This window comes from Centropristis striata, chromosome 2 (genome assembly GCF_030273125.1).
Source record: "Centropristis striata isolate RG_2023a ecotype Rhode Island chromosome 2, C.striata_1.0, whole genome shotgun sequence".
Taxonomy (NCBI): Eukaryota; Metazoa; Chordata; class Actinopteri; order Perciformes; family Serranidae; genus Centropristis; species Centropristis striata.
The window spans coordinates 30,250,695-30,275,713 of NC_081518.1; the positions used below are offsets into that span (position 1 = coordinate 30,250,695).

General features: G+C 38.3%; 1 protein-coding gene across 1 annotated transcript; it reads left to right on the forward strand.

The window, feature by feature from the left end:
- The first annotated feature begins 1,607 nt into the window (after nucleotides 1-1,607).
- On the forward strand, nucleotides 1,608-5,667 carry LOC131981998 (serine/threonine-protein kinase pim-1-like). The gene is made up of 7 exons (XM_059346556.1): nucleotides 1,608-1,921; nucleotides 2,015-2,206; nucleotides 3,949-4,212; nucleotides 4,313-4,407; nucleotides 4,526-4,792; nucleotides 4,897-5,077; nucleotides 5,285-5,667. Coding segments are annotated over exons 1-7 (1,266 nt in total). The 5' UTR covers nucleotides 1,608-1,920; the 3' UTR covers nucleotides 5,551-5,667.
- The last annotated feature ends 19,352 nt before the right edge of the window (nucleotides 5,668-25,019 follow it).

Below are 25,019 nucleotides of genomic sequence, written 5' to 3' on the forward strand. Positions count from 1 at the left end.
TATATGATGGCTATTTAAATATAATACTTTAAATATATTAATATGAAGAATATTAATAAAATATTAAATATCGAGCCACATGCACACATGTACTTACACTTACTTACAAGTGCATATCAATACAATTAAAATATATATATACAGACAATGACCCTTTTAATATAATTGTAATACAGAATATATTTTATATTATTTCACATTTATTTATTATTATTTCATAATTAGACCGTCACATGCATCAAGGAAGTAGGCAGTCCTCTGGTGTTGCTGCTTCTTACACTGGATCCTCTGACAGAGTCGTATGGAGCTTCCCAAATGTTTTTCATCTACAAAATAAGATAGCATAAATGAAAAATCCAGTCATCACAAACCTTTTGGCTGGCTAAATCACATTGAATCATTGTTGAATGAAGCCTGATCATTTCATTTTCATATTATTGCTTCAATATGATCAGTGCAGTATTCACTGATAGACAGACTGCACGGGGTTCAATACAGCCCCATATTCAGAAACATATACACTGGAGAAATACATGTAGAAATTTAAAGAAATATGTACACACTTATCTATGCATATTTTCTTTTACTTTTTATGTTAGTCAGGTAAATGAGAGTGAGGCTGCTGTCCCCATCAGGCAGGTCCGGTCTTCCAGCTACTAAAAAGAAGGGACACAACATACCCTTCCTCCGTGCCAGCATCCCTGACTGGGAGAGGAAGAGCGATAATAATTTGTATATAGTTTGAAGGTCATTTGCACTATATGTTCTTTTGCAATCAGAATCACATTATTTCCAAACATACATATTTTCCATTGTGTATGTATTTTAGTTTGTATATAGTTTGTAAAGATCATTGGCACTTTGTTCATTTGCACAAATCAGTTTGTTATCATTTTTTTGTAAATCATTTATTGTTTGATTTCTTTTGCACTTTTGCAGTTGATGTTTGATATGTTGATGATAAGTTTGTGATATTTATATGTAGTTTCCACTATTTGTTACATGTTTGCATTTGTTGTTGTTTGTGATCAGTTCATAATATATTTCTCTGGAAAAAAAGCTTTGGATTCAGTGCCTCATTTATGACATCAACATTTTTCTTTTATTTCAGAACATTTTTGGCTCATCTACTTGGTTAGTGAATAAAGAATAGAAATTCTTAGAAAAGTTTTTTTTTGAGAAAAAACACCTTGAATAACAGGCCTACTATAAAAACTGGCTGTAACTTGCTGTGGAAAGGTTAGATCTAGGCCAAAATTTATTTGGAAGTCTAAAACATCCAACTACATCCTTCTAAAGGAAAAATAACAAACTTCCCAAGGTGTTGTTTGAGTTCACAGTAAAATATAACATTTTAAAAAACAGGCATTTTAAAAGAAAAATCTTGTATACTCATCTAATAACAGACAAAGCAAATGTAAAATGGGGATTTTAAATAAGCCGGAGTAAAACTTCAGGTTCTGCTAAAAAACAACAACATGGCACTTGATGCAGAGTGCTATAATAAGGTCAGAATCAGAGACATGACAGAATGACTTTCAGTGGATAACATGTTCAATACATCACAGTTTATATATTTCATAATGTTATTTTATTTTTGTTATTGTTTATTTTCTGTTTTTACAAAATTCCAATGACATGACATTCCTCAAGCTCATCAACATAATTTAGAACGTGCTTTAAGTAATCACAGCTCAGAACTCTGATGTGTGTGATGTCACATTCCCTGTTGCTTGCAGAACTCTGGGAATCTCAGACCCAGAGACTCACACCAGTCAGAGACTTTCATCAGATATCACTGTAGTTCTGGACTTATTGTGTTGGAAAACCTAATAACTTCATTATTGCGATATCTTGGAGAAAGACTCTGCTACGGAGAAGGCCAGGACCTGTCGTGAAGCTGCACTCAGTAGAGAGAGAAGTAAGTTATCAAATCTGGTCAAAAAGACAATTTTAATAGAGTTAGAAACTTAAATTCACAACTGATTCATGTGTGTTTTTTTCTGGTGTGCAGTGAGCGACAGCCGGACGCCGCCACAGAAGCCTGCAGAGGACGCCAAGACCAGGAGGATGAAGAGGAAGGCCAGTCCGGACCAGGGCAACCCGAAGAGGAGTAGGATCTCTGGTTCCGGATCCAGAAAGCCTGAGGAGGCAGTCCCAGACGCGGTCAAGGCACCGCTGAAGAGGAAGAGGGGACTACTGAGAGGTAAAGTGTCTGTAGTGGATTTATTGTTACCGAAAGCACAGAGATTAATTTATAGTGTCTAATTATACTTGACTTTACTCACAATAACAAGAAAACTGCACTTTCAGTTATATTTTGAGGGAAACATAGTTTACTTTTGACATGTCACAAAATTAACACAGCCTCTGTTCAGGCTCTGTGTGAATCCAAGAGTTAACGACTTATTTATCCCAACAAATGTACTTGGCCCATTTCAGAATTGCGGGTACATTTGAAGTTCAGACAAAATAAGAATTTTATTGAATTTTTTTCCATAAAACCTTTTTCATTCCCATAGAGAATACTTTAAATTTAACACTTCCAGCATTTGCCAAGCTTAAACATGTAAGATTTAAAATATTTAATCTGAAAATCATCGTAGTAACAGTAAAATCAGTCAACTCTGTTGCAGACAAATTAGGGTAAATATGTATAGTACTCAAATGTAATACATTTTAAAACCATGTCTTTCCTAAGAGAACATTTGTCTTTACATCCACTAATTCAACTTTACATTTTCTAAGATTATTTTTTCAGGAGTAAAACATTGACACATTTAATTGGAAAGTTGCCAAGACAGTTTGAATTTTCTCTAAATATTGCTCCAAAAATGAATTATATGCTTGGAAATTTCATGTATACTGAGAATGTTAGTTATGACACAGCTGCTGGTTAATTTGTCAACAATAAAACATATTTAATTAGAATTTTTTAAACGAAACTGTGTGAAAGAGAGTTGACGGCTATGTGAACAGAGTTGACATGAATAACAGAGTTGACAAAACTATGTGTAAAAGGCCAAAAACAGTAACTCTGTTATCATTGAAATTTTGACACATGTAACAGAGTTGACTCATTTTCCACCATTTTGTGCTTTAACTCCACGTGCTAGCTTATGTCATGAATAAAACCATACTTTTATGAATTTTCATCATATAATTGTTTTTGGTTTTTTAAATGACAGATTCACTAGAATATCATAGTAACAGATTTGACATATAATTAATCTACTGTTGGTGTATTCTTAACATTTTGTACAAATTAATGAGGGAAAGTTTAACATTCCATAGTTCCCTCCAAATCTTCTCTGCAAGAGGAAGTGACATCACTGGGTGCAGGTCACATGTTTTTATTTGAATGCTGTAGGGTTTTTTATATGGTTTTATAACAGATATAACAGAGTTGACTGGATCATAGGGACAGATAAAAAATATATTTTTTTAATGTTGAAATCCCATGTATTACAGAAAAAAATACTCTCTGCAACTGTAAGTAAAAGTATTTATAGAATTAGCACAAAAAACCTGCTAATTTTAATGAATTATTTTATGTTAATTCAATATGAACGTGTGAATCACAAGCTGAAGACAGCCAATAATTGGTGGGTGGGAATCATTTAATTAATATTCTACATATAAATTGTGCCTAAAATACACACCAAACATTATTATTGGTGATCATTCAATATAATAAGCAATATTATTTAAAACAGATCCAGCTTTTTTAAGGGGGAAATAATCAAAGGTTTTTCTGGGAGACGTGAAATGTACCCGCAATTCTTAAATCACCCCCAGTTAGATCCAAACCATCTCTTACTTACCTTAACCATATTCTAAAACCATCTCCTAACGTTAACCACTAAATAGTGACTGAGAAAATATTTTTGTCGATGTTGATGACCTGACAATCAAGCTGACGTTCCTCTTTGTTTGTCTCACATGCAGATGACCTCAACGACCCGATGGAGGGCTGCAGCCAAGATGTGGACCAGAGGCCCAAGAAGGTCGCCAGGAGGAGGACTCCCCCGAAAGCCACGGAGCTGAACGGTAAGGCCGGCAAAGATGGCGAGAAACCGGGCGGGAAGAGGAAGAGGAAGGCTGCCACTGATGCCGAGGAACCGAGCCAGAAGAGGCAGAGGAGCGAGGAGGAGGAGAAAGAGCCCAAAGAGGTTCCCACCAGACAGCTGCTGTCTGCAGACGCTCAAAAGGGTAAGTATGCAGTGATTAATGAAAGCTTTGGCTTCACCTTAAATTGACATGTAAAGTAAGAGTTTATATGATAATAACCCAAGTTTTTGTGTCTCTTTAGCACAATTTGGGGCCAAATACAAGCAGCAGAAACTTCTTGGTCAAGGAGGCTGTGGATCTGTGTTTGCTGGCTATCGCAGATCAGATAAATTGCCAGTAAGTATCTCACACACACACACACACACACACACACACACACACACACACACACACATTTATATCCACACAGTATGTTCAGAAAGTGCTAACCAAAGTCCTGTTTATGTTTTTGTAGGTAGCCATCAAACACGTTGAGAGAGACAAAGTGCTGGTCAAACATGTGGATGACAGCGGGAACCGGGTCTCCGTGGAGGTAGCCGCGATGTTAAAGCTTGCGGATGCAACAAACGGACCAGTGGGGACGTCGGCCACCATATCCCTGCTGGACTGGTACGACCTGGACCACAAGCTGATCCTGGTCATGGAGAGACCGGTCCCCTGCATGGACCTCCTGGGCTACACCCAGAAAAACGGAGGCAGACTCCAGGAGGAAGAGGCCAAGGTAAGCTACCGGAGGATTCTTCTCAATATGTGTTTTTAAGTTATATTTTTTCAAACCTCTGCACTCAGACATATTATCTAATATTATCTCTTTTTCTCTCTCAGATCATCATGAAACAACTAGTTGATGCGGCGCTAGAACTTCAGGAGAACCACATCTTTCATCGGGACATCAAGGTGGAAAACATCCTGATTGAGACTGGCTCCGATGTGCCACGAGTTCGTCTCATCGACTTTGGACTGAGCTGCTTTGTCAAGAAAGGTTCTTTTTTCCGCACCTTCTATGGTAAGATGTCAAGTTTTAACCCCTCAGTGACTACCTTTACATGCACACTAATACTTTATTTACCATATATTTTATTTCTAGTGTAATTTCGACAGTATTTCAAATTTGCATTAATGTAAATGCAGTCAGTGATTTCTATTGATTTTTACATTCAAACAAAACTTCTCCCCATCCTAACTGTTTTCTTATTATGTCCGTGTGTTGCAGGAACTGCAGCTCACATCCCCCCAGAGTGGTATGTCCGGTCCAGGTACACGGCCGGGGCCACCACGGCATGGCAGATGGGAGTGGTTCTGTTTGAAATACTCCACAGCACTGAGCCGTTTGAGACCGTGAGGTTTGCAGGAAGGAAGCTGAAAATATGTAAGTATCTTTCACAGAGCTGCCAGGATTTCTTACGGAAGTGTTTGACCATTGACCCCAAGGATCGCATCACCCTGCAGCAGCTCCAGAAACACCAATGGCTCAGATAAACCATCACACACACACACACACACACACACATTTTATGCCTCCTTTCCACACAGCCCTACATGTTATTTGTCACCAATGCATGTTCTTCCCGTGTCACGTTGGGTTCTCTCCGGGTACTCCGGCTTCCCAGTTCAAAAACATTTTAAAAAGGTAAAAAAAAAAAACGGTCTCATTTAAAATAACTGACTATGACTCGGGGGATGTAGAGTTAATAAAACGTGTTAGCTTGGTGGCTGGTTCTGGCCACTTGTCACACAGAAACAGGGTCGAAAAAGATTTTTGGCAACGTTCAGAAATAGAAGTGAAAATTTTATTAAAGCTATTCAGCTAAATTATAGTGACTAGGGATCGCAATTTAAGTAATTGTGAGTATGAAACAGGGTTCAAAGCGAGTTTATGGCGACGTGATGTATTCGTAGAGATTAATCTGTTTTGCGTGATGCGACAGAGAAAAAGTTCACAGGAGTACGTTGAAGAAAAAACAAACTTTCGCGAAAATTTTGGGCGTATTTTATTCATTCAGTTGCGGGTCAAATCATAGGTTTGCATGTTCTCGCCGTGTCACATTGGGTTCTCTCCGGGTGCTCCGGCTTCCTCCCACAGTCGCAATATCAACAAAAAGCAGTCTTATTAAAAATAACTGACTATGACTCGGGGGTTGTAGAGTTAAAAAACGTGTTAGCTTGATGGCTGGCGTGAGGCACTGGTCATTTTAGCACACAGATATTCAGTTACAAAACAAAACCTATAGCTGTAGAGTAATTTGTGAAGAAACGACTCGACAAAATAGCTTACAGTAATAAAGTTTTATCCATGTTACTTTTAGTCACGCTAAATCATGTTAAAAACCATTTCAGGCAAATTTAAATAGCTTCGGTTCTTACCTTTGACAATGAAAGCCGTAGAGTAATTTGTGAAGAAACGACTCGACAGGTAGGTTACCATATTGAAGTTTTTTTTGTTGTTTGTAGTTGGCCTCACAGCAAGAGGGTGGCTGGTTCGACTCCGGCCTGCGGCTCTTCTGTGAGGAGTGCATGTGGGGTTCTCTCCGGGTACTTCGGCTTCCCAGTCTAAAAACATCAAAAAGGTCAAAAAGCTGTCTTATTAAAAATGACTAGCTATGACTTGGGTGATGTAGAGTTAAAAAATGTGTTAGCTTGGTGGCTGACGTGAGCCACTTGTCATTTAAACTAGCTGTAATTTGTGAAGATTCGACTCGACAATAATAAATATTTTATCCACGTTACCTTTGGCCATGAAGGTATGAAAGGAATTCGGGGAGGCTATGGAGGGGGACTTTCCGTTCTGGAAAACCGCCAGACGACTCAAGAAGGGGTAGCAGGGCTTGGCTCAAGCTGTGAGCCTGCTGACCCGACCTTGGGATGACGTCATACGTTGGAAAGAGCACTTTCAGGAAGTCCTTAATTCAGCCAACACATCCACAGTGGAGGAGGCAGAGCCTGAAGACTCAGGGGAGGACTAATCAGTATGCCTGGCAGAAGACTCCGTGGTAGTTAAGAAGCTGCCCGGCGGCAAGGCACCAGGGTTGGATGAGATTCGCCCGGAGATGCTGAAGGCTCTGGACACTGTTGGGCTGTGATGGTTGATACTGTGGTAATATGGGGTACCAGGCTCGGTGGCTTTCACAATAAAAGCCATAGAGTCATTTGTGAGAAGCAACTCAACAAGTAACTGACAGTACGGAGTAACTGACAGTACGGAGTAACGGACAAGAAACAGAACTGTTAAGAAACGGGGTGATGTCGTACAATACATTCATACATATCAGTGTCATATAATATATAATACTAATTATTTTCCCTTTCACAGGACAGGTGACCTGAACTTCTCTATTGAATTAGACTATTTACATTTTTATTACTTAATAACTTAGTTATGCGAGAGAAGTAATAATCACAATAATATTAACGTAGTTATAATAATAATAATAACAGTATTTTCGTAATAATAATTATAGTGGTAGTGTAGTTATAATAATGATAATAATAACAACAATAATAGTAGTTTAGTAATAATAATAATAATAACAATAAAATCAGGAGAGTAGTAGTTATAATAATAATTATAGTATTTTAGCAGTTCCTGTAGAATGCCCAGCCGTCCGTGGAGAGGGGATCTCTCTTCGAATTGCCTTTCCCGAGGTTTCTTCCCATCTTCGTGTGTAATTTGGTGGAGTTTTCCTCGTCTTCTTAGAGAGCTTGGGCTGGGTCAGGAACTGCCTCTGATTTGGACCTGAATGTGATATTAAACCATAAAAATAAAATGAGATTAAATTGATCTTTCTGTGAGCCATGGTACTCTTTCTTATTCATCTTAATCATTCTTAGCTAAAAGCAAAAGATTAAATCCACCTTTTGTCTCCTTCACAGTGAAGGAACATGTGTTCAGGGAAACTTTTTACAAGTCAGTGTAGCATCAAAATATTATAAGCTTTTATAAGTGAAATTGTTGCAAAGTTGCTATAATTATTGTCTCTGCTGAGCTTGACCCTCCACAATGTTTGACAGCAGAGGAATCCCCCTTAACGATCTTTGTTCAACTTGAAATTTGAGAATTTAAAAATAATAATTTTCATACCACAAAAATCATAAAAACATGCACACATGCTAAAAAAAAGTATGTGTTTACACCTATACAGTACCTCTACCAATAAATAAAAAAATATGCCCCCCTATTTTGAGTAAAACAGTAAACCAATTCTGACAGGTGTGTTGAAATAAAAGCAATGGATTCCACTGATTAAACAGTTTTTCTACACTTTAAGAGGGAAAACCTCGATATTCACACAGTTTGTGATGAGTGACAGGTTGTTTCTTCATGCAAAATAGATTTTGGTTTTATATGCAATCAAGCTGCTTAATTTAAGAGGTTCAGTGAAGGTGGGTCATTTTTAATCTGAAGGACAAGTGGTACATACAGAAAGTTAAGACAACACAAGGGTTAAGGTAAAAAAAGTATTTGCTCTGTCATTCTGTTGTGTAACATTCTCTACATGTCAGGGCTGACAACGTGTTTCCTCTTAGACAAAAAACAACAAGACAAAGAGAGAGAAATGAGAAAGACACGCTGACAGAGAAAACAGGCAGCAATGAAGACACAGAAAAGAAGGAGACTGTCCCATTATTCGGAGGAACACGGGTCAGGGGTGAAAAAGGTGTTAAGTGTTTTCCACCATTATCGAAACATACCATCAATTAGAAATGCAATTTGCAATTGCAGACAGAGCATGCCAGAAAAAAATATGATATTTGATTTAGAATCAAAGTTTCCTTTTGCCAATTGCACAGTAACCAAGTGAGTTGAGTGGATGCAATAATAAGCCAAAGACAGGTTCTGAAAAAATACTGTATTGAGTTGAACATTGAATTAAAAGGCACACAATAATGACAATAACAATAGACTCAACATTTGTACAAGGACATACGAATACAAAATTGAACAAAGTTTCTTAATTATGCCCTGGAAGAATAATACAAATAACTAGAAAATTTTCTCTGGGGAAATTTTGAAAGGGCCACGGGGGCTACTGCCGGTGTGTGTACACTATGATGAGACTCTTCAGAGATTTCAAACTATGCCCTTTAACCTCAAAATGTGTGTGTGTGTGTAGTGAAAATCGCATAAAGTTACCTGTGTGTGTGTGTGTGTCTGTGTGTTTGTCTGTGTAATTAAAATCACATAAAGTTACCTGTGTGTGTGTGTGTGTGTGTGTGTGTGTGTGCGCGCGCGTGTTTCGTGCAATACACACCCATTATAATCTCAGAATTTCTCCAAAAATGATCATGGTCATTGAACAGGGATTGATAAAAAACTATATGACCTATCGAAACGCAAATTAATACACCGATACACAAGACTTGTGTCTACTGTTTAAAGTTTAAATGGAGTCTCTAGGTAAAATTATGCCGGAGAAGTAGACATCTGAAAGTCTTCAATTAATGTTCTTTTTTGCTCATTTTCTTTCGGCCGTCCCATTCATTTCAATGCAAAATTTTGGGCAGTAGAAAAAATGTTTCCGTAGAGAGAAGTAATAGCACACTGATCCCGATCAAACCGCACGTTTTGATATATAATTTGTCCTGCAACTCGAAGAGTCCGCAAGAGGAATAAGAAGAAATCCACAGTATAACAGTAGTGCTCTGGGCGAAGGGATAGTGATAATTTTTTCCTTTTTTTTTGCCTGGACCACCAGTGATGCCACATGTCTCAGCCTTACCCTCTTCTCTCCTTCAGCAGTCTGTTTCTTGGCCTGCTGACCACTGCCAGATGCTTGAGAGCTGTTGTTACGTATGCTCGTGCATCAAGTGGATATAAAAAAATCTAGCAATTATATAAGGCGTATACCTGCGTATCACTGCTACTAAAATGTTCTCTAGTTTAGCCTTATTGATAGAAAGTTGGACCACTTCACCTTCAGCCTTGCCAGTCCTCTCACCTCAATAGCATCCACACGTCCTGGAAATACGAGTTATAGAGAATTTAGAAAGAAGCAATATAACCAGTGTTTCTTTTCTGTGATTTACCGTTAGCTTTACAAGCTAAAAGCTAACTTCAGTAACAATATCTAGCTAACAGTAGCGTTAGCTAATAATTTTCCACCGGAGCTTTAGCTGGCTAGCAGCTATAATGTTATGTTCTCTCGCTGTGTTTAATGACTCAATTCATCAAGCTGTAGCTAACGTTAACTAAGCATATGTCAACAGAGCTCCTGGGTAACTTATACCAGAAAATATAAAAATTATTGAAACCATCACTCCCAAATTCAGTCCGGTAAATCCAACTTCCTGCTTCTGGTGAATTCAGTCAAGCGTCAGGCAGCACGAACGAAGCAAAATGCTTGCCGTTCCCGTTAATATTTCCATGCGCATGCTCACCAGCGCAAAATGTCTAAAATACAATAATTTAATTTAATTTTCAGGCTTTAAAATGTCTAAAATTTCATAAAATGTCTTAAATACTTCTTTGAAAGGTCTTAAAAATGTATTAACGTTACTTTTATTCAAAACAAATGCATACACTTCAGTCTCGGTTTCAATTTTCCTTCATGTCTTTTGTACTTTTTAGCCAGTTTGGATGTGAAATGGGGGAAATTGTATTCATTATAAAAAAAAACTTTTAAAAAAGTCTCAAATTGGACTTGTTGAACTTGCAGAGACCCTGAAACAGAAAGGATTAGATAGTGACTCAACTATGCATTCTCAAGTTTGAGTCTCATTCTTTTGGGTGAAAAAAATGAACAAAGTGACAAAAAAATAAGATTTGATCAATTTACAGTCCGAGTCAGTAATCTGAGTCTGTAAAAAGACTCAAACTTCCCAACACTATCAACCCCCGTTAGCTAAGTCAGGAAAATCAGGCTGATGTTGGTGCTACATGAAGTGGGTAGCCAACGTGCTAACGGTTCTCTAAGGTGATTGTCAAAATGATGAAAAACATCTCTATAAACAAAGAAAGGTAAATACTGCTTACAGAAAACATGTTCAGACTGCAGCAGAAGACCAATCCGGTTTAATTTCTTACAGTGTGAACTGCAAAAATCACATGGAATCAGATTATTTCTGATGTTTTCAGTCTGAACAGTCACTGGGACACGGTGGAGGAGGTCAGTGGATGGCTTTTTCCACTTGAGAAATTTCAAATGCTGAACTTGAGATGCTTATACATGCCTTCATCTCTTGCCGTATTGACTACTGTAACTCACTTTTCTTCTCACTCAGTATGTCCGCTTTAAACCATCTACAGTTAATCCAAAATGCTGCCGCAAGGCTCCTCACTAGGACAGACAATCTCACATCACCCCAGTACTCAAATCTCATTTCTCTCCCACCTTAAAGAATCCTTACTAGCACTTATTGCTGCACCCTGTAAAGCCTGATTTCCACCAGGAGCGGAGTGCCCGCGGAACAGCTGCAGTGCGGTCGCTGTTGCTGATCTCTGCCACGCTAGTCAATGAGACCATCCCCACCGGGCACACTGCGTAACATCTCAGCAGCGCCATCAATCTGTAGCACTTCTATTTTTGACACAAGCCGTTGCTAAACCACGTCAAGCTCAACAGAGCAGATTGCACCAGACAGGAAATCTGACACAGAGTCAACGTAATACACTTCCGCCCCCTTTCAAAATAAAACACAATATGCAGTTCATGCAGTCTAAAACAACTTCACATCAACATTACGTTGTGATCGGGGGCACCGGGTCTCAGTCACATGGTCTGAGAGGCTCGGCGACATGGACGATGAGTCTGATTGTTGTAGTGGAACAGTATACAATCATTAATGGCATTACACATTCTTTTTATGAGGATATACGGCCAGATCAACAGATCTTCCACATTGGAGACACAAAGTAACTGGATCTTGCGGTCTCCTGTACGTTCAGGATGATCGCGTGTTCTCGTTGTCTTGCGTGTATACGGCTGGTTGCTACTCTGCCATTACAGGCCCAGTGGGGACTGACGCTGGGCAGAGGACGGAGTAAAACTGCAGCCCGGCCGTTTTGCGCTTGGTGGAAATCCCCAGTAAGTTTGCTAAATGACTAAATGTAAATATAAATCTCTTCACTGGCTCCCTATTGCATACAGGATCCGGTTTTCACTCTAACCTACAGAGCACTGCACGATCTGGCACTGGCATATGTAACTGAGCTACTTCACCCAAATCCCTCTGCTCGCTCCTTCCGATCAAACAACTTAAATTTATTGTCTGTCCCATGTACCCGCCTTAAGACTCGGGTGATGGAATCTTTGAATCCATAACACCCAAACTTTGAAACTCTCTGCCTGCACCTTTACGGTCTGCGGTGTCTGTGGATTCTTTTAAAAGTCAGATTAAGACATATCTGTTTATACAGGCATTTAGTTGACTATATGTACCTGGTCAACTGGACATCTAGGTTTTAATTGTGTTTTCCTGTTTATTGTGTTTTTCTGTGTTTGCCTGCATACGGTGGCCCTGAAGTGCAAAACACACCAGCAATTCACACAACACGCCAGCAATTCACACAACAAGCCAGCAATTCGCCACAACGCGCCAGCATTTCACCAAAACGCGCCAGCAATTCATCAAACCGGAAAGGGTAGGTACATATTGGACACTGATCCTCCTCCTGATTGGTTCCTGCCTGTCACTTCTCCATAGTAAAACCAGTCGCCCCTATATATGTAGTGCGCCCGTATTGTGATATTTACGGTAAATTCATTGAGCCGGTCCAGAGCGAGCTGACATGAAGGATAAACACTTTACTGTCATTCTTTTTCCACTTTGCAGTATAAAACTCTTACCTGCAGAGAGGAGATGAAGTGTTAACTTTACAAGGACACTCCACGTGATATAATCAAATTGCGTCGCGCCGAAAATGTATTTGTTGTGTCGGCGAAATTCACAATACAATGCCCTTGTATATTCATTCATTCATTCATTATGCCTCTCCGCTTATCCGGACTCGGGCTGCCGGGAGCTGGAGCCGATCCCAGCTGATGTTGGGTGAGAAGCGGGTACACCCTGAGCAGGAGCCGCTGAACTGGCGACCCTCTTGCTGTGAGGCAAGAGTGCTAACCACCACACCACCGTGTAGCCCAGTAAATATTACATTACATTAAAAAATAATCTGTTTCCAATCAATAATTCTAGTCTAGTCTAACACCTTGGGTATCTTCTTACTCACAAACTCACAGAACGTGTCACTGTGGAATATCAGAATAAAATGCCCTTTGATATTTACTGTACAGTAATTATCCAAGCGCATTTTATTATGAATTTCGCCGACACAACAAATACATTTTCGGCGCGACGCAATTTGATCTAAAGTGGGTTGGAAAAATAATATACACCCACAGTCCTCCTGTCAGTCATAATCTAAACGTTGTGATTGGCTCTCCCAGGCCTGCTCAGCTGGACATCAGTCAGAATAACTATAACAAGATATATTTACTAAATATTTGTCTTTTGAGGCAGTAAAACTGTAAAGTATGGAAAACATGTTAATGATGCAGCAGAGATTTCTTGTTTATTTTTGATATTCTTCTGTTTCCTAGCAGCAGATTTAACCACAAACTGAATTCTGCAGATTAAATACAGCTGAGGTTAGCTGTAAAATGAAGAAATTCAAGAAGAAAGTATAAAGGAGAACAAATGAAGGGGATTCTGAAGTCAGTTACATGTCACAGCAGTGTTAGTTCAGTTTATTATGTGAGTGCCGTGACCTTTGACCTCCTCACTGTAGCTCCCTCAGCTGCTGTCCTCATGCTCCGTCTCTCTGGCCGACACAAACAGTCAAACTGAAATAAAAGTTGGTGTGCAGTTGTAATAAAGAGAGGTGGAGACTTTCTGGAGGCTTCAGACTGTGAGTTATTCCTCCGCTGGGATTCATTCAGCAGACCGGAGCATTTATCTGATCTCACAACAGAACACACGATCAATATTTGTCCCAGAGGTCGACACAACCTCCGAGTCTGTCCAGCAGATCTGCAGCTGCTGCAGAGAAACACTGAGCGAACACGGCTGGATCCCATCAGGTCTGAATCCACCGTTTCATTAGAATCTACGGAGTCCCGAGGGTCACAGCAAGACGTTGTTTGAGGAGAACTTCTCCGTACGGTTAACATGCACATGCACAGATTTAGTTCGTGCTGAACCTCTCCGTTGTTTCTGCAGAACGTTGCAGGTTGACGCTGAGAAAGCAGCTTATGTTTTGCTTTATCATGAAATAGTTTGCATCCCTTGCAACATTTTCCTCTTTTCACTTTGTCTCACAAGAAATTGTTTCTTCTCTTGCGATACTTTTCTTCTTCATTCCCTCTGAGTCACGTGTCTGTTTCCACTCGTAACGGCACAGCATCATACTTTATTTTACACAACTCTGCTAAAACTTTGATTGAAATTAGAAAAAAACTAGAACATTTTATGTTCTTTTTCAGACAGGGAACCATGATTTCATAATAAGAGACCATACATCTAAAATATGGCGGGGTTTTTTTTTCACTGTCTTCCTATTTTTTCTGTTTTTATAGCTAATGAATTTCTGTTGTATGTGCTGTACAGTTTGTTGGTGTGTTTTTACTGTGAGTTCTCACAGTGACTGAACACATCAGAGACACAAAACGTGTCCGGATGTTCTCCAGACTCCCGTCCGTCCGTCCGTCTGCTCTCACCAACATTAGTTGTGTTTCAGATGAATTATAATGCACTGAATTATGTAATCATCTCACAAAAATGTTTCCGGTTACGAAATGGTGTGCCCTAGGACAGGAGACTTCTTACGGCAAATAATGGCTGTTGTTTATAACTATAGGATTGCGTTTTTAATGTTTAAAAAAGGTTTTATTTTGCAGTGTGGGAGTCAGCTGCTTTCTGAAAAACAATTAAAATAAAGAGAAGTCAGTTTTGCAGGAGTTATGATATAAATAGATTTTCTAGCATGTAGGGCAGCTGATATTTGACTGAATCACTTGTTCTTAATTTGAAGACCAACCTACTCCACATGTCTTTGTATGGGGATGGTACCATAAAGAGCATTTTATCACGTTTTATCTGCCAAGACGACTGCAAACTTTTTTGCAATAAATCATACGAAGCCATTCACGACAATATGTGGCACTGTGGACAGACAGGAACATCTCTGATTGTCATCTCTCTCTCTCTCTTTCTCTCTCTCTCTCTCTCTCTCTCTCTCTCTCTAAAACAGTCAGAAGTAATGAGTGAGATTCAAGGATAGAAAAACAATTTTGTTAACTGAAATAAAAATGATAACTAACTGAAACTGTATTGTTTGGTTACAAAACAAACTAAAATGATAGTGAAAATGTTGTTTTCGTCTTTGTCAACTTTTCTCATACGTAAACCTTTTTGGTTGATATGAAATCTGTTTATTTATCTCCGACCAAACAGCTGCTGGTTAGTGAACCTGCAGGAACATGTTGGTGGCCCTTTTTTGAGTCTCGCACCCAACAAATACCCTGTTACAAAACAAAGTAAAACTAATCAAAACCAAACTAAAAGATGACTCAAAGATGAACTGAATAGATTTTGGAGGTGAATGATGAATTCAGTCCCATTCTCATGAACGTGATATCTCAGGAACGTCTTGGAATAATTTTTTTCGAGTTTTGACACAAATTTTCCTTTGGACTCAAAGGTGAACTGAATATATTTCAGAGGTCATAGGTTAAAGGTTTTCATCTGTACCATTCTTCTGAAGGTGGTATCTCAGGAACCCCTGGAGGAAATTTCTTTAACTCAGGCACAAATAAAACTAATCTAAAACTAAACATTAAAAAAAAAAAAAAATCTAGCAAACTCACTCTAAAAACAAATTAAAACTAACTGAATTTGAAGATTCCCAATGAAATTAAAACTAAAACTAATGAAAAACTAAACTAAAAGATGACTCAAAGATGTACTGAATAGATTTTGGACATCATCGTTTTAATTTCATTGGGAAATTTTGTTTTCAAATTCAGTTAGTTTTAATTCGTTTTTAGTGTGAGATGGCTAGTTTTTATTTTTTTGAAAATGTTTATTTTTTATTAGTTTTATTTGTGCATGACTTAAGGAAATTTCCTCCAGATGTTCCTGAGATACCACCTTCATAAGAATGGTACAGATGTTTAACTAAACCTAATAAAAAAAATAGTAATTCTAACGTTGGTGTGATGAGGTTTAATGTACCGTCAGCGACAGATCACTGCTTCGTGTTGACCTCTGTGCGACCCCGGCGTGACCTCCCGTTCCTTGAGTGCGGTTTGGGACTTAAATGAGATTTGGTGGGAAGCAGGTCAAGGTAAAGCCAGTAGATTACTTCTTCATGACTTATCTCACACCATTCACCTTTGTCATGCTCGTTATCCGCTCGTATTAGCCCGTTAGCATGAGGTCCAATCAGCTTAAGCCGGGCAGCGGTTGACCCCGGCGTGGCCCTGGCCCCTGAGCCGATTCAGGTAGAAAACACTAACTGCGTATTACCTTTAAGCTGACTCCGGTAGTCATATGCCGGGACTGAAAATGTCACCTAAACAAACACGCCACTGTGGGTTTCCCATCAGCCCCTGAAGTCACATGCTCGCTGCCTCGCTCTCCCTCAGATTAAGATGGCGGAGGGGCTTATCACAGATCAGCGCCGCTTTCCGTTAGAAAGGCAAGCGGGACAATGTACACAGAGCAGCAGAGTGAGTCAGTAATCTGTTGAGGAATGGCTCATAGTCGCTGCTCTCCTGTCCCTGACCCCGTGACCCCCGGAGCCGCGGCGGTGGTAGGCGCCGCCGGCATGCTGCACGCCGCCAAAGGGCAGAGCTGCTGCTGGTCAAAGTCAGGAAGACTGGGAACATGATTTATGGGAATGTTGGTCGTGATTTCCTTGTTGTTGTTGTTGTTGTTGTTGTTATTGTACTCCTGTAACTACACCGGTCCAACGAAATGAATGGCCACGATTCATACAGCTGTCTTGAAGGTTTATTTTCTCTCTTTCTGTACTTCAGCAGACACCGTGAAAACTACAATAAATAAAGACATACAAGTTTGAAAACATGCAACTCCCACTCACTGTTAAGTCTTATTGTAATGTCCGAAGCACATAGGCACAACAGAAATGGCTGGAATAAATGAACTACAAAATATCCATAATAAGACACATTAAGAGTGTAAACATCAAACAAATAAAAGGAAAGTTACCGTGTGCGCCACTTGGACCACATAAAGAATTGTCACTCTGGAGTTGCATGCTCTTCTCTACAGCCTTCTCTACTGCTCTGACCCATAATATACTGACCCGGCCTCACATTTCGACCTCACATTTCCCACAATGCCCTCAAATCAGACCCTTATACTTCACAATAAAAGTCCCTCAAAAGGAAATACATTTTAACCAAACATTTGATCTGTAAGACATATTTATAAACCTTTTAAACATGTTATTTATTTACAACTCCTAAAAAAGTTTGTTTAATATTAGTTTTAGATATGATACATACAATTTTCATATTATTCAGATTCATGTGTTTATTATTATCGCCTCCTTTTTCATCAGAGAATCAATCTTTTTAAACTTCATGCCTAGATGTCAGCGTGGGTTCTCTCTGGTCCTCCGGCTTCCTCCTAAAACGAAAGGTACAGTTGTTTGGACAAATATAATGATAACAACAAAAATAGCTGATTAGAGTTTAATTTAAGAGCTGATATCTAGGCATTTTCCATGGTTTTATTAATAATAACCAAAATCATTATCAACAAAACCATGGAAAATGTCTAGATATCAGCTCTTAAATTAAACTCTTATTAGCTATTTTTGTTGTAATCATTATATTTGTCCAAACAAATGTACTTTCAGTTGTACCAGGCATTAAAATGAAAGAAATTGAAGAAAACAATGGTCTAATATTTTTTTTCCATGACTGTAGGTTTAATTGACTCTAAACCGCCCGTGGGAATGTATGAGAGCGTGATTGTCTGATGTTTCAGCCCAGTGGTAGTCTGGAGACCTGTCCAGGTGTGTGGATAAGGTTAAGATAATGAATGAATGAATGCCCAGATGTATATTTTTCATTCATATTTTTCATAAAATCCAAAATATTCCACATATTCCTGAATTATTTTCTGCTTTCAAAACATGACAAAATTTTACTATTTTGACACTTTTCAAACTCTTCCTATTTCGACTTCTTTTGACACATTTCAGCCTCCAGCAGAGGAAGTGTTCGGTGTTAATAACAAACACATTACATGAAATATTAATGCTGAACAGACTGTTTACAGTTATGTTTTACCCCCCTGAAACATTTGAACATATTATAAATGTATACATTTTCATATATAAGATAATAATGTAAGGAAGGAGAATACAAAGGGATGAGCAGAGACAGATTGATCGATTATTAAAGAAAAAGGAGCTGATAAAATAAACTGAATATTATCTGTTAAAATATAATCTGAGATGATTTCTAGCTACGTTAGGACTCAAACATGAGCCATTGATAGAAATCTAATCTCTCTCACACACACATTTACGCTGCAACCTGATTGGAGGAAACTCTGACATGATGAGCGGAGCTGTAACTGTACGTGCTCCACTTTTAACACTCTCTAAACTTTATTAAACTCAGTATTGAAGCCAGATGTTGAAGTGACCTGTTCACAGAGCCGTTTTATCTTCACAGATAAGTTTTTAACACAGAGACACAGAGACAGAGAGAGACAGTAAGAGAGAGAGAGAGATGAGGTAGAATGAAAACCTCCATTTCCAGACGTGTAAAATGTAGGAAATTTTGGCTGCAGATTGACCTCGGTCCGGTCTGGAGATTAAATCAGGAGGTGGTCCAATGTCCACTGGTGATGTCACACTGTGCAGCCAATCACAGAGCAGTGGGACATCAGCCAAGAGTCAACAGAAATGACTGCACTCATGTGGTGTCTGAGCTACTGGAGACAGAGAGAGAAAAGAGTTCCTGACAGGGAAATAAATGTGTAGAAGGTTGGTGAAAATGTTGGTCGACATCTTGGTGGACTATAATACATGTTTGGAAACTTTTTCTGCCTCAACGTGGCCAGAGGCATCATTATTATTATTATTATTATTATTATTATTATTCTGTAGTCTGTCTGTCCCATTATAGTGACAGTGATATCTCAGGAACTCCTGAAGGTAATTTCTTTAAATTTGGCACAAATGTTTCCTTGGACTCAAGGATGAACTGATTATATTTCTGCACGTTCCATTCTTGTGAATATGAATAACACAAATGTGCATTTGGACTGAAGCATGAATTCACTGTACTGTGAGCCTGTGTCCGTCCCTTTCTCATGAACACAATATCTCAGGAATGCCTTGAGGGAATGTCTTTACATTTGGCATGAACGTTCACTTGGATTCAAAGATGAACTGATTAGAGTTTAGAGGTTAAAGCTTGTGATCACTGTGATCTCAGTCTTTACATTTAACACAACAATCACTTGGACCCAAAAATGAACTGAATAGATTTCCGAGGTCAGAGTCACTGCACTGTGAGTCTGTGTGAATGCCTTGAAAGATTTTCCTTCAATTTGACAGAAATGTGTGTTTGGACTCAAGGATGAACTGATTTGAATTTTAAATCACTTTGACCACGTAAACACACTTTTGGTAATGAATAAAATTTATATAAAATGTCTAATAGGATGAAATTATGATGAACTTCACTTTTGCATTATTCAAGGCCATTACTCAAAAACAGAAGAGGAAACATTTGGTTTGATCCTGAATTGTTGACACATATCTTGAAACTGCTGATTCCAGTTTTTTGATGAAGCTGCTTTTGGTAATGAGTCTGGACAGACGTAGATGTAAGATGTAGATGTAAACTGCAACTTTGTAGGTTGGCGGAAGCGTAACATGTTATTTTAGTTTACTAACAGTTCAAATATAAATCTTTTGCTCCCATGTATGTGTGTGTAATCTGGTCTGGTTAAGCCTTATCACTAGGCAGGTAAAGAAATATTTGAGTGGTTTTAGGGAATTAAGCGGTGCAGCAACAATTCTGGGAAAAAGTCACAAAGAAAAGTTTAAAAACAACATGAACATTCAGAACGCTCTCAGCCACCTGCTGTTCCCACTTAAGGATCAATAAGAGGTGTGAAGATAGATGGAAATAATAAAAGAGATAGTAAAGGTTTGAGTGACATGAGTTTCAGCTCTTCTTTGTCTGTTCTTCTGTTGTTTTTCCTTCAGGTTGAAATGAGGCTGACGACCTCGAGCTGACGAGACTCCTGACAGTCTGCCGTCGCCGCTGCCAGACAACAGGAAGTCAAAAAACAGGACAAAAGGTTTTCTGTTTGTTCCACTGAGACCTGATACTTTCATTCTTCTGTCTAATAAGCTGACGGCTGTTGAACCCTCAGCGTTTGTGTGTTTTCTTGTGTAGTTTTCTTGTTAGTTTTCTTGATAATGAAAATCATTATCAAGAAAACCATGGAAAATGGCTAGATATCTATTTTTGTTGAGTTTAGTGAGTTTATACTGTTATTTGTATATCTCTTGATGAAACATTTCCTCATTACAGATTCAACTGCATTATTGTTGTCACAAACAAAAGCTTAATAATCATGATTCAGTCAGCTGCTGTGGTTGTTTCTGAGCTGGTGACCTCTGAGACACTCCTGACCTGCTGCCAGTGTTTACGTCTCTGATCAACCTTCATCCACACAGAGCACTAAATAAAGATCAGAGCTGAGGAGAGAGAACCAAGCAGACAAACAGATAAATACAGTTAGAGGAACAGGAATCACTCATTTGTCTCTTTAAAGGTCATATAATATTCATCAGGTCTCTGTTGTTGAGTGGGCGTTCTGATATAATAGGTCAGTCCAACAGACTGCTCGCCTTCAGAGGGAGGAGTCCGGGTGTTCCCCAAACCAAAGGTCAGTCTGTGGTCACTTCCTCATGCCACTCTACGGTTCTGTCTGCTGACCAGACACTGTGAAGTTAAAAGTCGTGTCAGTCCGCCATCAGGAGGATGCCGTGATTCCGCCTCCTGCTGCACGACATCGTCTCCTGCTGCACAACACCGTCTCCAAATGCACGACTCCGCCTCCTGCTGCATGACTCCGCCTCCTGCTGTACGACTATGCCTCCTGCTACATGACTCCGCCTCCTGCTGCATGACACCATCTCCAAATACACAACTCCGCCTCCTGCTGCATGACTCCGCCTCCTGCGGTTTGACTCCACCTCCTGCTGTGTGTTTGACTCGCCCCTATTTCTGCAACGTGTTGCAGTCGATGTGGTCGAGTGTCACAGGCTGCAGTTGTTTACAAATGTTCATATTCAGAAATATCAAAATTCAACATATCCATGTGGTTTGCATTCCAACATTTATTCTGGTGGATGGGTTATTATCAGTGGTGGAAGAAGTATTCAGATCTCTTACTTCAGTAAAAGTACTAATACCACACTGTTGCATTACTTCACTACAGTAAAAGTCCTGCATTCAAAACTTACTGAAGTAAAAGTACAAAAGTATCAGCATCACAATGTACTTAAAGTATCAAAAGTAAAAGTACTCACTCAGATTGTCCAAATATATTATTGTTTTATTATTTTTGATGCATTTATGAAAGCTTTAATTTACTGTTGTCAAGGTAGGGCTAATTTTAACTGCTTAATATTATGTTATGTGGTTTAATTAATAAAAAGTTTAAATGTATTATGTTAATAAAAACATAATACATTTAAACTTTTTAATGTGTTAATCTCAACCTGAAAAGTAACTAAAGCTGTCAGCTAAATGTAGAGGAGTAGAAGTATAAAGGTACATAAAATGTAAATACTCAAGTAAAGTACAAGTGCATCAAAATTGTATTTAAGTACAGTACTTGAGTAAATGTACTTAGTTACTTTACACCACTTGTTATAAAATAATGATAGTAAAATGGCACCTTGGTGTATTCATGTGGTCAGCAGTTGGGAAGTTGTTGTTTTAATGAGCTTTAAGTTGAAACCTGGAAACAAAATAGACCTTACAAGTCAGATATGTTGTATTCAGAACATTTAAACATGTTGTTTCCAGTATTTACGTGACAACGAAGAGCAAAGGAAACACAGGTGAGAATGTGAAATATGCACCAAAACCTTCTTTTTTTTCCGAGTTGTTCGGACTTTAAAGAGCGTGCTCGTGAATTTTCCCAGTCTGGAACTAAATTTCCAATTTCTGATGAACGCAGCACAAATTCTCTATCTTGCAATATTAATTGAATATTTCAGAAATAATTGAGGGCAAGCACACGATGAAGCTGACAATAAAACTAACAGAAGTCAACAGAAAAGTTTATGTTCCTGGTTTGAAACTGACCTGAAGGAGTTCAGTTTGTAAAATGTAAAATAAAGGGAGAGCAGCAGAAATACACATGTTGTTTACAGGCAGAACCTGAAGCTTGACCCTGAGTGAGAAGAATAATGAGATCTTTCTATGATGTAAACATTGAACTAGCTGTGCAGTAATAAAGGCCGTGTTGTGGACGTGACGTCAGCAGCTCCTGTGGTTCCTCTGACCTTCAGGTTGTGACGCTCTCATTGTGTTCAGTTGTTTCATGATGACTGGAGGCTTTTTAAGCTCCTTGTTGGCTGCTGCAGCTCTTATATGAACTCTTATATAACTGGGAGCTCACATGGGCCCTAAGAGGATTCAAACACTCTGCTGGTTTGTTTTCTGTCCATCGTTTCTCTCTCTCTCTCTCGTCTCTTCTGTTGGCAAACCTGAAAGAGGAAGTTTCTCAAACCACTTCTTACTTCTTGAGAGTTTAGTTTTTGTGCTGATTCACTGCAGCTCTCCAGAACCACAGTTAAACATCTGTCACTGTGTTATTGAGTCTTTCTAACACAGAGAAGGAACCATGAAGCCACCAGGGACGCTATTTCACTTCACATTCACAGTTTAATTTCACATTTTGTCTCATCTGAGAACCGTCCTCTTCAGGCCAGATCCGAAACCTTCCTGCTCACTTTATTGTGGAAAAAAATAACTTTGTACTGTGATCCGATAGCTTCTTCACCAGCTCCTTTGTTTTGTTTCAGCCCACTTTCAATCACTATAAGTGCTGTTCCTCGTGCACTTATTAACTGATGTGAGAGTTTTATTACTTTAACTGCAGAGCAAACTGTCCATTTTCTCTCTTGGACTGTTTGCATCTTGTCCCTGCATTTGTGTAGATGATGTTGCAGAGCAAAGCTAATCATTGCAAACCAGGATCAATTTATCTTTAATAAATACAAGAACAGAAAGATTACTAATGCATGGATTATGTTTTTTTAAAGAGGCGTATCTTTCATGCTTGAAAAATATTGATCCAATCAGGATTCCTACAGCTTAAGGCAAGTTATATTTAAAATTGTTTTTTTTTATTTATTTTTACATTCACCACAAGTGAAGGTTCGTAACAATAATCCGAGAGGCATTTAGTTTTTAAGCCTTTGCTGCATTGCCTGGATTTCTGATTCAATGCAAATATGCATATAAGTACACATGAAATTGGCTCCGTCTGCATCTGGTGACATGAACGGTGCAACTCGGAGAGAGGATGAAGGTGGGGAAAAATTACAACTCAAGTGAGAAATTTGCGCAAATGTCACACTTGTAATTTTTTCCGTTTTCAGCTCTGCTGTTTCAGCTCTGCTGCACCAGACTCCATTCAGAGAAAAATCGTTTTAACAACAGTGTTCTTGTGATCTTCAGACCTGACAAAGCATCAATTTAGCATCATGTTGTAGTTATTTCAGCACCTTTAGATCCGTTCATTGTCATTAAATCACAGATAATATATTCATCTTGATTAATGTGTACTGATTCAACATAAAACTGGAGAAATTACATGAAGACATCCCTTAATTTATACCTTAAATTATCTACAATTTTCATGAAACTTTGTGTCAAAAAACGGTGAAAGGGTAGTAAAAATAAAAAAAAAACAATAAAAACAAAACAACAAAAAACAGCCTGTAAAAGTAAATAAAATTAAAAAAACATTTAAAATCTGTTTCAAAAAATAAAATAAAAAATAAAAAAGTTTATCAAAAATGTAAAAAAGTACAAAACAATAAAAAATAGTTTTAAAAACTCTAAAAAATAAAACTAACTGTAAATAAATTGTTTAAAATGGTTCTGAAAAAGGTATAAAAATACAGTAAAAAAAAAAAGTTAAAACATCTTTAAAAACTGTAGAAAAAAAGAGTAAAAAATCCTGATATGCATTGATTTATAACTCTGCTGCACCAGACTCCATTGAGAAAACCATCGTTTTAACAGCAGTGTTCTTGTGTTCTTCAGACCTGACAAAGCATCAATTTAGCATCATTTAGTTATTTCAGCACCTTTAGATCCGTTTATTCACATTAATCACACATAAATCTCTTTATTTAGCTTCACACTGATGTGTTAGTGAGCCAGCAGTCATCAGTCACAGCTCCTGCAGGAGGATCAGATTATTGATCAGATTATTGATCAGGCATGGAGACAATCTGCAGAGCAGCAGGAGGATTATTTCAGACATGAAGGATGATGTTGTAACACTGTAAGAGTCGGCTTTAAACACACCATTAAAACACTGAGCATCTTCTTAGGGCTGGGCGATATATCGATACAAAAATATATTGATATATTTTTAAATGTGATATGGAATTAGACCATATCACATATATAGATATAGTTAAAAAAAACTTTTTTATATGTATAAATGCCGTTCCTAGGGTTTTTCATATTAAGTTCTTCAGTAATGTTCGTTATTCTTTTTTCATATAAATATATTTATTTCAGAAAAAGATTTTATTTCATAGATATTTTTTTTATTTAAATGTGCACTTTATGGAGCTTTGATTTTTTTAAAAAGGTTCTCCTGTTGTTATACAGTATTTATGTTCACTTAAATAAATGGTTTCAATAAACTACTTGTGATATGTCATATCTGACTTTGACTGAACATTTGCTCTCACT